Raw genomic sequence first — 17153 nt, 5'->3', positions numbered from 1 at the left:
TCCGACTCCCTCGTCGCGCCACGTGAATACGTGACATATAAAACAATTTGCATAATAGCTTGTACAAAATCGACTTTATGGACTGGATCGAGGACGCGAGACGCGTGTAGTAGGTTTCTCCTTTCGGAGAATGTAGCGCAAATGTGTGTGTCTTCCGAAATATGCGAGAAACGTCTTTGCGCAGATAAATCGCTCTCTCGGTGGAAGCGCGAGTGATCTCAACCGGAAAAATCGAAGAGACATCTCCATCGCGTTTTAAAGACGGAACCAATTTTACAGAGTTGAATTGATGTTACACAGCGTATAAATAAATTGTACGCAGCTTATGAGATGGCGTAATTTACTAACCGTTTTTGATTGAATTGAGTGACATTGGTATCAGGAAACGATTGGCAGTCGAGCGAACGTGAAGCTACGAACCCATGAATCTAGAGCATCCCCGAATAATGACCCTCTTCTTCACCGTGAGACTTGGTTTCAGACGAGATTATGGACATAAAATTCCTCTGTCTGAACGGGACCGTCTTCGACCAGGAGACCAGAGTCTGCGAGAGGGTTGACGAGGTCGACTGCAGTAAGAGCGAGCGATTCTACAATCTGAATCTGGAGCTCTACGGCAACAACGCTGTGACGCTCAGGTAATTTTACATCGAAAACAATTGGTTGCATTATCTGAAGGTTCTCATATTCAGATGCGAGTCAGCATCGTTTACTATTAAATTGATTTTCTATTTAATAAACGTGACATTAGGTATTAATTTTTGTTCAACTTAGAATTGTGTTATGACCAAAAAATCTATTTGGCGCGTTGTTTAATAAACTTAGAAAAGATACACATTGTATAATAAATATCAGCACAAAGATCTAGCTATAATTGTTAAGACATTTTGTTTATATTGTGTTTTTTACTAAATACATTTAACAAGGACACTTTTTTCAATGTAAGAACGCAATTTGCGTCTTGTCTTATTATATTTACTAACGTGATCATAATTCAGTTTTTTTTCACATTTATCGACAGAAGGTAGTGATTTACACGGTGCTTTAATGAGCGTAAGAAAATATAGTGTCAAAGGGTTAATGATAATTCCCACTTTCTGAAAATTCCATTAATGACACGGCGAGTCGGTCACTAATCTATTTTCCGGTTTCACATCGATGCAAATGCGAGTAGAAACTGGCTGTCGAATGAAAGAAGTTGTTGCACACACTGATTGCTTAGCCGATCATATACAAGGTGTCGAATACGGCCGCAATTCCCGGTAGACTCGGACGTTCACTTTACGTTTCGTAAGGAACGAAGACATACCGAACATGCCTTCCCAGTTCGACGTAATTTATGTTCTGTGGAATAGAGTTTTGCGCAAATATAAATAAAGACAATATCGATAGAGATTATTGGAGCTTAAAATGTGAATAAATTTTTACGAAATTTGTTTCTCAAATTCTACTTTTTTCAGAAATTTAATTTTAATTTAACGCCCAAGATATAAAAAATAAAAAAAGAACTTTAGCTCAAAATTTTCAATCAATTCTCGATTGGTAAAGAATAATTTACGTTATTGAAGGCAATCGCTCTTCCCCGTTAAAACGAACGTCGTGGGACACCCTGTACACGAGGTAATATCGAGTCGCCGCATTTCAGAAATTTTCGCTGGCAATTCGCGAATTGCTACATTTTTCCGGCTTCGTTCCGTTTGCGTAATGTCCAAAGCAACACTCTCGGAAATACGATCGCGTAATGTTCGCGCAGCGAAAACAAAACGGCGCGGTGTCGCTCGGCGTATCTCAGGCTCGCGTTTCCAGACGCGCAGATCTGCAGACAACAGGCCGCGATGCATGCGCATTTTTCCGTACAAACGCACCTCGGGAACTGCTTCAGCATCTTGAAACAGCCGATCCCGTCGCGTAAAAGGCACGTATGAGTATGCGTACGTATACCCATAAATATTTCAACGGCTCTCCTCCGCACAGCATCCCAGGAATGCCGGTGTTCTCTCCCCACGGCCGCGGGGTGTACGCAGATAAAAATTATAACGATTAACTGTCACGACGGACGAAATTTATACGCCGTTCGACGAAGTCGTCTCATCTCTCCACGACTTCTATTTTCGGTCGACAGTAAATCTCGTTCTTCCCGCGCCGCTCATTTTACCCTCGGGGACTGACCCTCCGACCTCGCTCCGCCCGCGTCTTACACCTTACACGTTATTACCCATGCGTCAGCGTTGTCCGACGATTAACGGTCGTTACCTTGGGGCGGTTATCTCGCGAACCGCTGACGCTCGGGTGTGCATCGCGTCGCGATACCCGAGCATCCGTTAACGACTACGATTTTCTTCCCAAGAATTTATAACGCGACGCGGCGACGCGCGGCCAGATGGCGAATGGATAAAAATACCTGCTCGCCATATCGGGACAGGTATCGAGATCGCAGCGTATAAATCACCGGGTAGCGATACGTTGTCACGTGTAATGTAATATCTAGCGTAATATCTAGTTTCGTAAATCTATGCAAAAGCCCTATCGAGAGTCACGCGTTCGCGAGACAATGTTGCAACTCGTCACCATCAATCTAACGCTTTTAACATGTCGCACGTCCGTTTCCTGCGTTGTTCGCAGCTTGCACGAGAACGGCGAGGACGAGGACGATCTGACGATCGACTCGATAGAGGATCATCAGCTGCGAACTACCTCGGCGCGACCCAGTACGACCAGCACGACCAGCACTACGACGTCCCGACCCAGCAAATCGTCCACCACGGCCGCCAGCGGTTCCTTCCAGCATCCGGCCGGCTATCCGCAGCACTATCAACCGCAGCCGCCGTTCCCCCAGGTGCACACGAGCCAGTCCAAATCGCTGTACGACGACAAAAACGGTGGCTACCATCACCAGTACATCTTCCACAACGGCGGTGAGCGCACCAGCAATCAGGCCACGTCCTACCAGTTGTTCAGCAATCAAGGCGGCGTAAGCTCGACGACCGTGCCACCGGCGCCACCCCCACCGCCCCCGCCGCAGATCCATCAAATCAGGTACAGCTCGACGGTAGGCCCGCCGCCGCAGATCATTCACAGCGAACCGTCCACCGTGACGCCGCTGTTCCGCGCGACGTCCCCCACGATACAGACGCTCCTCAATAGCAACGAGAACAGCCCAGCGGCCTTGATCAACCCCATCTTTCATAATCACGGAATTGCGAGCACCACCGAACACTTCACCGTCCACAGCAACAATCCGCGCGAGACCACTGACTATCGCGACGACAGCGATGAGGATCAAGAGCAGGAAATAAGGGCACTGGAGGCGATACAGTCGGCGAACAAAGGCAAGGTATGCGCAAGATTTTACGTTTAATCGTTTAAAACTTTATAATATTAGAAATAGTACTGCATTTCGATAGGTCGGTTTAAGGAGGTTCTCTAGATTTAAAAAAAATAGAAAGGAGTCACACATAATTTTCACTTTTCATTTAATTATATCTTTTAACAAAAGAACTTATGTCATTATTAAATGGCAATTAATATATTGCTTTTAGAAATAACTGCATTGGCCGAGGCATTACGCTAATTCTAGAGGCATTGCAATAAATCGAGGACCATTGCAGAAATTCGGAAATTTTTTAAATACAAAGACTTGGCATTGTTGGACGTCTAAGTACGACAAGATAAATGTAAGCTTCCTTATAAAACTCAAAGAGCACTGTATTTTTTTTTTTTTTTTTAAATCTTATTCTAATACAAGTGGTATTTACTTAAAAATAAATAATATTTAAAAATTGTGTAATCTAATTCAACTTAAATGGTATGTATCATCATCTTTTTCCGCGATGTCGATTGATTCTTTCGCTGCGCTAACTTCATGTGCGACTGTCATCGCGGAGATCGCGACTATGTATAATATTAATATATATAATTGTCTAAAGTTATTTCACCCAATATTGTACGGCTATTACCAAACTCTTTATTTCAATATCCTTTTCTTTGTTCCGCGTAGGATATTTGCAGAGCATTAAATATAAAAGAATTTTTGACTTACCAACCCGATGCACGACAAGCGAAGTTACTTAGCCACAAAGCTGCGGTGATACTGTAACACAAACATGAGATTTATATTAGTTGTCTTGTTGATTAGTTCTCTCACTGCGCTAACTTCTTGAGCAACTGTCATCACGGAGATCGCGTATCTTGACTAAGTGTATTGAGAGGTCAATTGTGAAATATTAAATTTGTAATTTGTATGAAATTATGTAATATTAAAAGCTTTTTAGCGCGCACATGTTTTGTCTAATAATAAACAAAGTTTAAACAATAAAAACTACAATTTGTTTTTCAAAAATATTTCCTTTACAATATTTATAAATATCGATGTAGAAAAAATTAAAAAAGAATTTTTTATTGTAATAATTTAAGTGTAATAGCGAGCATTGTTGCACATTTTTACTAGTATGGCATTACCAAAAAAAATTGTATATAATTCTTGAACATTTTTTCTTACTCTTATTATGTTTTAAATAATTCGTAATCACTATTTTAAAGACGGCTCTATCGACTGTTTGATTGCTTTAACTTTATTTAACTTTATCTATATTCAACTTCATAAAGGTTGCGCCAAAGTTTTTGCTTTCTAATAAATCATGTATAAACACCGTTTGAAGAAAAACATTATTTTATATTGTGTGAAAAGACTAGAGAACCTCCTTAAAAGTAAAACTTTTTGAAAATATTGTTCAAGTTTTTTTTTATGTTTTATTATTTATTAGATTTCTAAGCTGACGATATCTCCGGTGCCGAGCCAACAAGAGTCGTCCCGAACAGTGCAGACCAAAACAAGCCAAAAGTCTCAGCAGCAACAGCAGCAGAGGATATCAGGTAACTTCCTGCCGACCCCGGCTACGGTTGAGACGACTGTCCGATCATTCTATCCGACACCGAGGCCTTCACCGAAGCCCTCGCAGTCGTCGGTTACTCACCAAGTTACCCAACACATTCACGTGTCGCCGGGCGTGACGGTGTCGCAGCTTAAGCCCCATCAGATCACTATAAATCTACCGCCGCCGGATATCCAGAGAATCGTGCAGAATCCATCACCTTTGCTACCTTCGCAGTCCCGGGTGATCGTCACGGCGAAGGCGAGCGTGAGTGACGAATCTGGCAGACCACTGAACACCACGCAATTGGTAACGTTGCCGTTACCGACTATACCAGCCAGTTATGATGACTACAAGGAAGGTGACGAGTCCTTCGATCCCTTTTATCGCGATGTTCCAAAAATTCGCAAAAATCGACAAGACACGAGGGAGGAGATGGGAGTCTCACGTGGGAAACGATCGCTCGAGCAACCCTATCACTTCATTTACGGAGTAGACAGTCGAGAAGACGGAGACTTCAAGGCGATACGAAAGAACGAACCTTGCGGGAATGAAGATAATGCGACAAACAAAGGAAGCACTCGTGCCAAGATCAACATTGAAGATTTTCGAGCTCTCAGAGAGAGTCTGATAAAATTTAGGGATATCTTATTTAGTAATGAAGCGAATGAAGATACCTCTCGTAACGATACTGGAGAAATTAAAAATAGTACCAAACGTGTTGGGATAAATAACGAAACTTTTGTTACGACATCTGTAAAGTCTGTGGACGACAATACGATAAAAAAAAATAATTACTTAGAAGATTTAAAGACAGAAGGTTCAAAACACTTGAGTTTAAATAAAGATACGGATGAAGATGAGGAGGAAGATTCGGCTCCAGTAGTTAGTGCTGAAAAATTGCCTAATAACGAAAAGCACATTAAGCATACGTCAGAATTAGAACTTGAAAATTACACCGAAACTACGACCGCTCGTCCACGAAAGAAGGACTCTCGGGAAGACGTTATAGACATAATAATACTCGATAATGATTTCAAAGAGAAAGCCACGTCCGCAAAGACTGACGCACCCATCGAGATTATCATTGAAGAGGGAACGAAATCTGGCACGCACAACGCAACGTCGAAGGCCAACAAGAAAGTTGCGCATAGAGAACAAATCGTGGGACATCTAATAAAAAATGAATCGGAAAAGCGATCGAACTCCATTGCTGGCGAGGAAAGACAACTGGTAGTTCCGCGCGAGACGATCAAGCAAAAAGGTACCGGAGGCAGCGGAGAACGCAAATCTAGCCCGAGAAGGAATGGTTCTCGATCGAGGTCCTCGAGAAGACGCATATCTTCGAGAATAAGGCAGCAGAAAACGGAAAACTTCGAAGTGACGGAGGCAATTCAGCAAAAAGAAGATATGGAACAAATAACTACTACTCCTAATAATATTGCTGCTACTATTGTTGATACGACTACTATTCCTACTACTACTTCTACTACTACTGTAACCTCGTCTGTCGCACCTTTCGAGACAAAAGTTACGGATCAAATTGATAGCACCATTTTCGGGGAAACAGAATCGCAAACTTTTAAACAAGTTGATATGAGAGCGATTGACCAACGCAACACGATGAGTTCGCAGGACAGCAAAAGCAGCGACATCAGCAAGAATAAGGAGTTGGAGCGATCATTCGATCACCAGATTATGGAGAATCACACGCAGAGTTCGGATCTACGTGATGAAACGAAGGAAGGAAAACGGGAAACGAAATTGACGGATTACACGCAAAGTACAGATGAGGAAGATACAACTTTCTTCACCGAGAATCCGCGAAGCATGGAAGAAGCGGAAACAACAGAAGTCACGAGCGTCTATGACGAGGGATTTTCTTCCATGGAATATGTATTTCCAGACGATGATGAAGCCGACACGAGTACATATGTAGGAGAAACTGAAGAGAGCTCTCAAGACATACCTAGCACTTCTGACGAAGTTGTGAGTTCTCGTGAAGGTAACTTGGAGCAAGAAGAATCGTTTTATCGCGAGGACTCAAGCGAGAGATCGAGCACCGATGTTTCGAACGAAGAAGGTTTAACTTCGAGATATAGCGAGGAGGTAAATTCCGAAGAATTGAACGAGTATCAAGATACAACGGAATCGTCCGCGGAGAGTACGCGCGGCATCCAAGAAGATTACAGGGAGACGGAAAGTACCGAGGGTTCCACCACGCTCGCGGATTACACAAATTTCGAGGAATACATTGATTCTTTGGAAGATCTCACGACTTCGGCCGAGGAGACCGATGGCAGTACCGAGGGTGTTCTGAAATTCACGGACGAACTTCCGCTGTCGGACGACAAAGATATCATTGAAACAACGGAAGAGACGTCGGCGAGATCCGACGAGAGCGGTGCTCACGACTACGTTGACGACAATTACGAACCGGAGAATTACAAAGGGACGGAAACCACGATGAGATCAGAAGAATCCGAGCAGGATAAGAATAAAGAGAAAGAAGAGAAGAATGACAAGAAGAAGGAAGATACGTTAATGAAAGATCCTAATCGTACGAAAAATATAGAGACGCAGCAGACCGACGATAGTGTCGAGACGGAAACGCAAACGGAGTATGCGGTAGATGTCACGAAGATCAATGATCTTCAGGAAATGACAACTTTGTCGACCACAACGGCAGCGTTGACTACATTGGCAGCGTCGACTACAACGGCAGCGTCAATCACAACGGTAGCGTCACTCACAACGGTAGCATCGACCACTACACCGTTGACCACAACAGCATCGTCGACAACGGCATCGAGCACAATTACAACCACGATCACCACCCCTCGACCGAAGAGTTTCACTCGTCGATCGACTACCACTCCTCGTGCCACTCCGCCGAAACTCTTCAAGCCTACTGGAAATAGGAGGATTTACGCTTACAGCCCTCCTACAACAACCCCGAATCCGGTCGTAATCAAGCCGAGAGTGGGTCTATTTAATCCGAAGCCATCGAAACCGCTTAAAACTTACAATGATTTGGCTCCAAAGCCGACGATCAGGAAGCTCGTTTTATCGCGAAAATCTACCATCGAACCTACTACTACTACTATACTTACTACTGAAGAAAAATTGAACACGGAGAATTTAGAAATGATGACTGAGCCTATGACGATGACGACGGCGACGGCAGAAACGACGACGGTGACTACTACGGCCGCAGCAACGACGATGACAGAGACAGCGACGACGACGGCGACGCTAACGACAACGACAACAGTGGCAGCGACGACGATGGCGACGCCAACGACAACAGTGGCAGCGACGACGACAATAACAGCGGAAGAGTCCAGCAGAAGCGAAGAAAACAACCTCGAGAGTAAACTAGAAAGGGACGAACATATATCCCTTGATCCTCCCGTGAAGAACGATCAGACAGACAAGGAGGATCAACTTTCGAGCTCGTCCGAGCAGAATACTTCAACTAACTCTTCGCAGAACGTCGATACGGCAACCACGACCACGAATATTGACGCTTTCACTCCTTATTCTCTATCTAAATCGTCTATCCTTGCATCTTCCGCCGAGCAAACGACGGAGATGAATGCTAAATCGCAAGAAACGACGGAGAATATTTTCGTGACGACCGTTTTACCAACGACGACGTTGCTACCTGAAAAGTCCGTTGAGATTACGAAGAGTACCGAAAAGTATCGCGAAGTAACGGAGATCACCACGACAGCTTCCACTTCCAAAGTCTATCAACAGGAAACCTCTTCGATTTCTTCGATTCCTCCGATTCCCGAACGCGCGACGTCGGTTTCGATCAAAACGACCATCTTGCCCAAGGTGGTAGACGCCGACACCGTTGCGTCGATGGAAGCCGCGATTCTTAAATCGAGCGGTCGGAAGCCCGTGAAATCACGGAAGCATCCGAGCTTCAATTGCCTGGAGAAGGAGATGTATCGCTTCTATGGCGACATCAGGGACTGTCGATTGTTCCACTACTGCTCGCCCGGTTTCACCTCGCGACAGGTGCTGGACTTCCGATTCGTGTGCGAGGAAGGCACGGCGTTCGACGAGGTGACGCAGAGCTGCCGTCACGACGTGCGCAATCGAAAGTGCCGAAATCGCTCCTGGTGAGAGCATTTCCTCGGGAGAGGAAATAAGGGACGCTCCGCCGTTTCGTGTTCTTCGAATCTCATGTTTCCTCGATCCCGTTGATTTTGGTAATTCGTGAATCCTCTAGGACTCCTTAGCGTATTTATATATTTACTTCCTTTCTTTTTTTAATACAACACGTAAGAATATTCTGAAGAAGAAGGGGCTTCCTTCTTCTCCTAAGCCAATTGCCATAGCGCCTCGCGCTGGATTCACACTTATTAAAGTTAATGCGCTCCGATCGACTCGCAATCCGTCGATCCGAGAGGGAAGCGAGGACGCACACCGTCGGCGCGGTGTCTCGTGCACCTGAACAAAAGAAGTCGCACTTATCGTTAGCGTTAAGTAAGAGAGCAAAGAAGTCGGTTCCTACGTTGTCCTCGAGACGTGTGTCCTTGGCGCGAGAGACATTGAGTTGGAGACAATCGCGCGTAGCGATTTATATCGCAATTATTCAATCGCGCGGATGATTCAGAAACACGAAGCGTGAATTTCTGAATATTGCCGAATATTGCCGAAGAAACTACACCTTACGGTTTATCCGTGCTCTTAGCGTCTTGCTCGTACGCAGCGCGATAACGAATTAGCAACCGCCTTTTGGCCGAATAAACGATTTTTCATCGAGAGACGAAGACGAATATATTTTTGATAAAACATTTGCGATTGCACTGTACTCACGTCAGTGGGATAAAAGTATTTTTAATAGAAGATTCTTATAAATTTCGTATAAAATACTTTTGATAAAGAATTTTTCGAAATTATATTTTTTTATAGATTTAAATAATATTAATTGTCGTGTATATACCGGAATATATCGAACTGAATAGCGCATGCATAGGCGATCGCATCATTTATCGTCGAATTAATTCGTCACGGTATCAAAAGTGCAATTAGATGAAACGTCATTGCTCAAACGTTTAGATACGAAAGTAGCTCGATAAACGGTAGATATCTCGAAGTAAAGACATTGCAAGACGTGTAGTCGAGTTAACGGATGCATTGCAACGACATACGAGAAAGCCGAAGGAAGAGAGATCAACGGCTTACAGTTTGCATAATTCGTATATTCAATTACACGTATTCTGCTATCAGGCGCAACAGCGGCACACCCGTAACGTAATGCCGATCGGACGATTCGCGTTACCTCTCGTAAAGCTCTTAATTTCCTATTACTAATTAGCGCGCTTCAATTACGAGCGGAAACGAGTGCGTCTTTAAGTCAACCGTAGATAAAGTGTAGATGTATATTTTTTTTGCGACCTTACTCCGAAACATCTCTAGCAATTTAGTTTAGATAGAATCTAGGAAATTTGTGCGTGCCGCCAAATGAGCTGGTAACTCGTTATTAATAATTTACTGCGTGTGCATATACGTCGCGAGGATACGTTTCACACGCACGTCCAAATTTGTATCTATTATATATTTTTTAAGCAACTGTACTATGTCAATAATAATTGTATATTCTATACGCATGTGATATTCATTCTCTCTTTTAAAAATCCCTTGCACTATCTTTCAGAAATGTGCAAACTATTTAAATATAAATTGAATCGAATGAGGTGAGATTCGACGAAAACACATTAGTTATTTAAAGTAAATTTTCTAGGTAAATTTTTCTCTTCGACATTTCTTTTTCTCAATTTATTTTCGAGAGAGAGAGAGAGAAAAAGAGAGGAAAAATATCAATCTGGTGACACACTATTTTCAATTACTAAATGTATCTTGAAACAGTACTGTTTTTTGATTGAAATTGAGCCATAATATTCATGTGTAGATTTACCTTATTGTTGTTAAATGGTTTGTTAAAGTTCAACAAACGGTTTCGAACTTAATTTCAATAACAAGAATTTACCGCCAAGAAAACTTTTAAGAAAATTGTTAGCACATTTGATTCATTGTTAGATAAAATTTACTAGAATAAATTGTCAATTGTAGAACTCAATGCCACAAAACGATGCCAGTGTGTAATTTTGCGCTTTAATTATAAAAATAATTGCCTGTAAAGGGTGTTTGGTGGAAGATAAATATTTTTACACTTTTATTTATTAAAAGTTTTAACAGTATTCTACATAAAATTTATATTCTTAAGTAATAGTATATACATACACACTATTTATGGCATCAACGCACGTATGGCAATTGGATTTGTATTTTGTTCTTATCAATCAACATAACGCATTTTTAAATCATAATTTTATGGATTATTATTTGTAGTCACGTATGCAGTTTTGTCGTGTCAAAAATGTATTGTATCAAAAATTGCTGCGATCTTGATCGCTATTTCTTCAGAATTATTGCGCTATCAGTTTCCGCTTCCGTTCTTCAATTTTATCAAAATTTAAAAAAGCCTTGTCTGTTGGTATGGAGTAGTTCTCGCTATTGCTTCATGTTCGCTGAAAAAAGAATGTTAAGTTTAATTAAATATTTAATTTCTTATTTTTATTAACATAAAAAGTTAAAAGAAAACTCTTAGAGCGTAATAAATAATAAATTAGCTTATTATTTAATGAAAAAAATATTTTGTATTTTTAGTAAGAATTTTTTTTAAATATTTTTAGACATTTTTACACGTAAACAACAATTTTACTTTAGTATCTAATAATTTAGCTAGATACAAATTAAAAAATAATTTTATATTGAATTATCAAAATCATTATGTGAGAGATTCAAGCATGATAATACTGGTGCAGAAAGTTTTATCAGTCTAACAATCAGTTTAAACGTTCAATATAGATTTTTTAATAATTTAACATAATTATTTTTAGATCTATATTTCAGCAAAATTGTCCTTTCCATGTATGTATATTTTTAGTGTTACAATGACAAACCAAAAAATATATTATATATTTAAATTAAATTACATAATAAATACAAATGAAAAAAGTGCATCCTAAGAAGTGCATCACTAAAGAATAAAAAAAAACATTTTTATATCACTCACCAGCCGGTGACATTTTCCGCAGCATCGCAGGCATCGATAAGTTCGTTGTAGGCATTTCCAATGCCGCAATTTTGTAATCTTGGACGGCCATTTACGCAGATGTAATAATGATGGCAGTCGGCTGGGCTACGATAAAACTTAATCTCGGTGTCCAAGAAGAAACCGCTCTTCACCTCCGGGCAACGGAAGCCAAGGAAAGTCTCGGCATCACAATCTGGTACTTGATCCGGCCAGTCGCATCGATAGGTCTGCGGATTGAAGGCCAGACCCTCCGGACAATCAAACACGTAACCCCTGCCGTCCACGCAATTCATAAACTGACCGCAATGCTGATGATCGCCGATCTTGAAGTAACCGTATTGATGAGGACAATCGTTGGTCGGAGCTGCCGGCTCTAAAGAAAATTTAATAGCGTTATTCAATTTTGTCACTCAATCGCGCTTTGATGTAACTCAAGCTTGATTTATCGGAACTTCTTTCATTGGAATTTTAACGATTTTAAAATGCGATGAACTATTTAAAGATGGATTACACATATTTTCAAAATAATGAAAATATTGCAAAAAAATTACAGATTGTTCTGTATTGCGTTGAAAAGTACAAAAACTTTTGCGGCAATTTCCTATATGAATCAAAAGTCATTTTAATAAGTAAAGGTGTCTTTTAATGAAAATGTAATAAAGAAAAATAATGATGAAAATTTGAATTTTTTATATATTGTATATAATGTACAAAGTACAAATTAATTAATTAATAAACTTATTTACAGAACAGCTAAGCTCAGATTCACAAAATTTTACATAATTCATCTTACATGTTTAAATTATTTATACAAAAAGAATTTTGTCATTATTTTTAGTCTATCATTAAAGTTTAGAAATAGAAAATTTGTAATAAAATAATTATGAGGGACTCACGCAAATTTGGCCTGCCCGTGCAGTCTATGTCGATGGGATATCCGCAGGGATAATTGAAGCGCGCTTCAGGGTTGAAAAACAAGCCCTCGGGACACAGTTTTTCTTCGGCAATTCCATCGATGCACTCGATGTAACCGTCGCACTGATTGTGCATCGGGTAACGGCCGTTCCTCTCCGGACACGATGCGGACGAGCCACGTTTCGGCGAATATTGTTGCTGAATGCGATTCAGCTGATTGTCAAATAGCTGATTTGAAAATGATCTGCTGTTTTGATTAAGCGCTGTAAAAATAGTAAATTGTTTTAAGAAAGTTCTTAGTTTGGGTATGTACATATATTCTTTTTATATTGCGTAGATATTCACGTCTGTTCGATATCTCGATTAGAGCAAATTAAACTGTATAAAATAATTAAATTAATTTAGTTGCCTAGTTATTTTCACAAAAAAATTAAAATGTTTTTATCGAACGATCGTATGCAAGTAAAAGTGTGTTATGCGCATAGAATGTTTTTTTCTCTCTTTCTTCCATAATTCCAGCTACTAAATTCGCGGAATGAAGCCGATTTCGAGACACTGATTTAATTTAATGTTGCGCATGAAACTCGTCAAACGAGTCTGTCTGGAGAGTATCGATAAGTCGTAACGCAACGTATGTGATTATCACTCGACGGCGAAAGTTCGGCAGTCGCCGGCGATCACTCGACCTCTACAAAGATGCTGCATATATTAACGCTACCTGCGCATCGCTTGCGCAACGCACTTGTAACCGATTTGCAGCCAAGTATCATCGGGGCTTGATCGGTCCGAAGATGCTTTTCAAGAGATAAAACGAAACCAGCGAGGATTTTCTAGGAATAGACGAGAAATAATTACGCTACGAATGAAATTAATTTGTACGAGGAATTTTCTTCGATGCTGCGTCCCTCCTCAATATTAATGAGCTGAAGCGACACAGTCAGAGGCTCCCAAAAAACACCGACTATCAGATTCGAGGAAGGCCAAGGCACAACGATGATGGTTCTGGGCACGAAAACCGGCGCGGCGATCGTTATTCTCGGTGAGATTTCCCGAGACATATTTCCACGGAACAGGAATTGCGCAAGGTAATGAGTGCAAACAACGAGAGAGAAAGTTTCGCTGATTACAAACTCGATTATCCGTCGTTAAGCCGACAAGGACGAGCATTAATCCCAGTCCCTATCGGCGAGTCTCCTTCAGTCCGAAGGTCGAAAAAACTTCTGCGGTTAAAAGCCATTGAAATGCGCATCGTGCGTTAATCGGGCTACTCCCGCAATAAAAATGGAGGAAAAAAACATTTCTTTTGTTTTTAATTATAACGTCAATCGCATCGCTTTATCTTATTTATATAATAGCTGTTACAGATCTAACACTGTGCTACAGCGGAAGATTAATATTCACGCGTGTCTAAGTTTTAAGCTTAAAAATTCATTTCCCCGACAGCGTGCGAGCGCATCGCATACAAATTACCGATGCGCTCGTGACCGAGCATACGTATAGTAATATGGCAGCGAGCTGCTATTCAGGCCGCGTTGCATTTATAAAATTGGATGGATGTACACAAATTTCCTAAGCGCCCTGGAGTTTAGCCAACCTTGTTAAGCTACCTGAATTACGTATCGTAATTACTTGCGTAATATTACATAATGTTACATAATATATAGCTACATTGAAAACACGTATTCCTGGATGGAAAAGCTTCAATTTGGCGGAGATGTCAAATCTACTAGAAACTTAACTAGAAATGTACGTCTGGTATATTGTGATAGGTCAGACCAATTATTTACAAATTAAACTTTTGGTGTTTAATTATTAGAAATTAATTAAATTAAACTCAGTATCAAAATTTCATGTACGCTTTTTGATTTGTAAATACTGTTCTGACTCTCTGTTTTTTTGTTATAATCCATTTAAGTTGCTTGAAATAACGTCCGAATTTTTGAAAAAACTGACCATCTGCTGACAAAAAAAAAGAAGAAGAAAAGAAGAACTGATGTTAATAAAATTCGTACATAGAAATAGATTTATCGAGATTGCGCCATTTTTAATCCTAACACACAGAGAATCTGAGAGAGAGTTACACTTGTGCTGTCAGAAAGAGATCACATCACTGAAATTAAAAAAGAACGACAGAAACGACGATGATGGTCCTTGTTTTTCGCGATCGGCGAACGAATGACGATATTTTTTCACTTTCTCGAACGTACGGGAGAGCACCGCAGGGTAAACTTTTACTCACACGTTGTCGCGGCGAGAACGCCGCAGGCGATTAGCAAATGGACGATCGGTTTCGAGGCCATCTTGGTCTCATCCGTCGTCGTCGTTGAAATCCACGTTCCTTCTGGCCCGATCCCGAAAGGAAGACTACGATCCGCCGCCGCCACCCGGCATGCTTTTATCATCTTCGCGCGCGGATGAGAGCGGGAGAAGATAGCCGCGTCTCTTCGCTCGCCGATGGAGATCGGCGCGCGTCTTCCTCTCAAAGTAAAAGGGACCCTGCTGTCCATGACGTCCGTCGTAGCCGAAAAGCCGAAGACACGTCGCTCCGCTTCGAACGACTCATTTATTCTGCGTTCTGTCTCGACTTGGAATGCAACACGGAGTTAGAAAACGATTGAGATGCAGCCCGTCAATCCGCCGTACAAAATTTATTAATTGCGCCATACGTAATTTTATTTCAAATTTGATTCTGATAATAGTTAATAACATTTTTAGATTTACAAATTAGATTTTTATTTCAGGAGGAGAATCGACGTAGAAAATTGTTTTATGCAATTTCCTAAATACTGTCGTTTTTTGTTTATAGTAACAACTTTAACAACCGGTACTCTTTATCCTTTTACAATGATTCTGAAATCGGAGGCTCTGCTGGCTCGGGCTTGAATGTCAGGATAAAGAGAGATAAATGTCATCCGCAACCAGCCTTGTCCATCTCCTCGAAACGAGGATAGTAATCGTCGAGTAGAGCCGGGTCTTTTTTTTATATCCAATAAAGAGCAGCACGCGTCGTTTACAGACGCACGTTTATGCGCGTACTGCGCTTTTCTTCATGATTCATACATAGCAGCCATAATTGCGTAGATTGGTGCGTAAATATAATTTACATTAAGAATGATGGTCACAGCGTGCTATTATAACTCAATGAGTTCTAAACATAAATACGCATTTTGTATGTGGCACTTTTGTTGCGATTCGACGCACCTTTTTACGCAAAGAAAAAATAAGTGAGTTATTTAATGTTGATAAAATTAAATTCTAATCTTCGTAATACAAGTGAGGATTCGCTTATTATAATTATCAGAAACATATTTTTGATGCACGTTTTATTTCTTTTTTTTTCTGTTTTCAGAGGAAAAGCCAAATTTTTCGTGTGAAGAAACAAGATAAATTTTTTTTTTTAATTGTTTATAATCTTTTACCATGATTTCTCTATTGTTCCCATTTGGAGATACTAAAAGAGACGAAAAACACGGATGTTTGCGTACCGGAGGAGAAGAGCATCTCGCTTCGAGAATGGAGCCTTGACATTTTCCTCATAGCGACGAGAACGAGTCACCTCGAATGTGGAAGGTGGACGTCTAGTGGTAGTGGTCTTTTACGTCGTGCGACACGCGCCAACGTCTGATTACATTATTGGCAATTCCCCGAATATTTCGCGTGTCATCGAGCAATAATTCCTCATATTTCACCATGTAACATCGTATTAGATTCAATGAGTCAGGAATTTTCACGACGACGGAATTTTACGCGTTCGATTTTCGATTGAGATATTTATGATTGAGATACGAACGTTTCGTGGCAAAATCAATTGGTCAACACAGAATGAAGATTGATGTTCGATAATTAAACTAGGTCATTGTTGCACCCATTTTGAACGGTCTATCATTTAAAATCCAGAATATTATTATTATTATTATTTTATTATTTTATTATTTTATCTACTATACTTTATTATTATTAACATTATGAAGAATTAAAGAATCAGAGTACAAGTGAATATAAAATATTAAAATACGTCATATATATCAAAATTTATATAGCACAATTGTTGTAAATGAAATAAAATATAATAGTACAAAGTTAAAAAAATCACATCAGATTTTAGAATAGAAATGAAGTATTATTTAAATGTAAACGTCTGTCATTAGCAGCACTGCTCATATTGTCTGGCGACGAGTGGCCGCTACTACTTACTCCTTCGATTTGCTATATTGCTTTACTTACGTTAATTTAGCGAATCAATACAGATA

General features: G+C 40.5%; 2 protein-coding genes across 3 annotated transcripts in view; one reads left to right on the top strand and one right to left on the bottom strand.

The window, feature by feature from the left end:
• The window catches only part of LOC105205890 (serine-rich adhesin for platelets), a 70911-nt gene extending 60417 nt beyond the window's left edge, over positions 1-10494 (top strand). For both annotated transcript variants that reach the window (XM_026138547.2, XM_039457914.1), the window contains exons 5-7: positions 482-638; positions 2623-3334; positions 4764-10494. In XM_026138547.2, coding sequence (XP_025994332.2) covers positions 482-638; positions 2623-3334; positions 4764-9008 — 5114 coding nt within the window. In that variant the 3' untranslated portion in view covers positions 9009-10494. The remainder of the gene's footprint in view (positions 1-481; positions 639-2622; positions 3335-4763) is intronic.
• Positions 10495-10921: 427 nt separating this feature from the next.
• On the bottom strand, positions 10922-16891 carry LOC105205889 (protein obstructor-E). Its single transcript, XM_011175427.3, has 4 exons — positions 15143-16891; positions 12885-13166; positions 11968-12361; positions 10922-11419 (listed from the first exon to the last, which is right to left on the bottom strand). The coding sequence occupies exons 1-4, from the start codon at positions 15408-15410 to the stop codon at positions 11365-11367; spliced, it is 999 nt and encodes a 332-aa protein (XP_011173729.1). The 5' UTR covers positions 15411-16891; the 3' UTR covers positions 10922-11364.
• Positions 16892-17153: the final 262 nt, after the last annotated feature.

Source organism: Solenopsis invicta, chromosome 15, assembly GCF_016802725.1.
Source record: "Solenopsis invicta isolate M01_SB chromosome 15, UNIL_Sinv_3.0, whole genome shotgun sequence".
Taxonomy (NCBI): domain Eukaryota; kingdom Metazoa; phylum Arthropoda; class Insecta; order Hymenoptera; family Formicidae; genus Solenopsis; species Solenopsis invicta.
The sequence above is the reverse complement of the archived record's forward strand: the minus strand, read 5'-3'. Positions and strand labels throughout refer to the sequence as shown.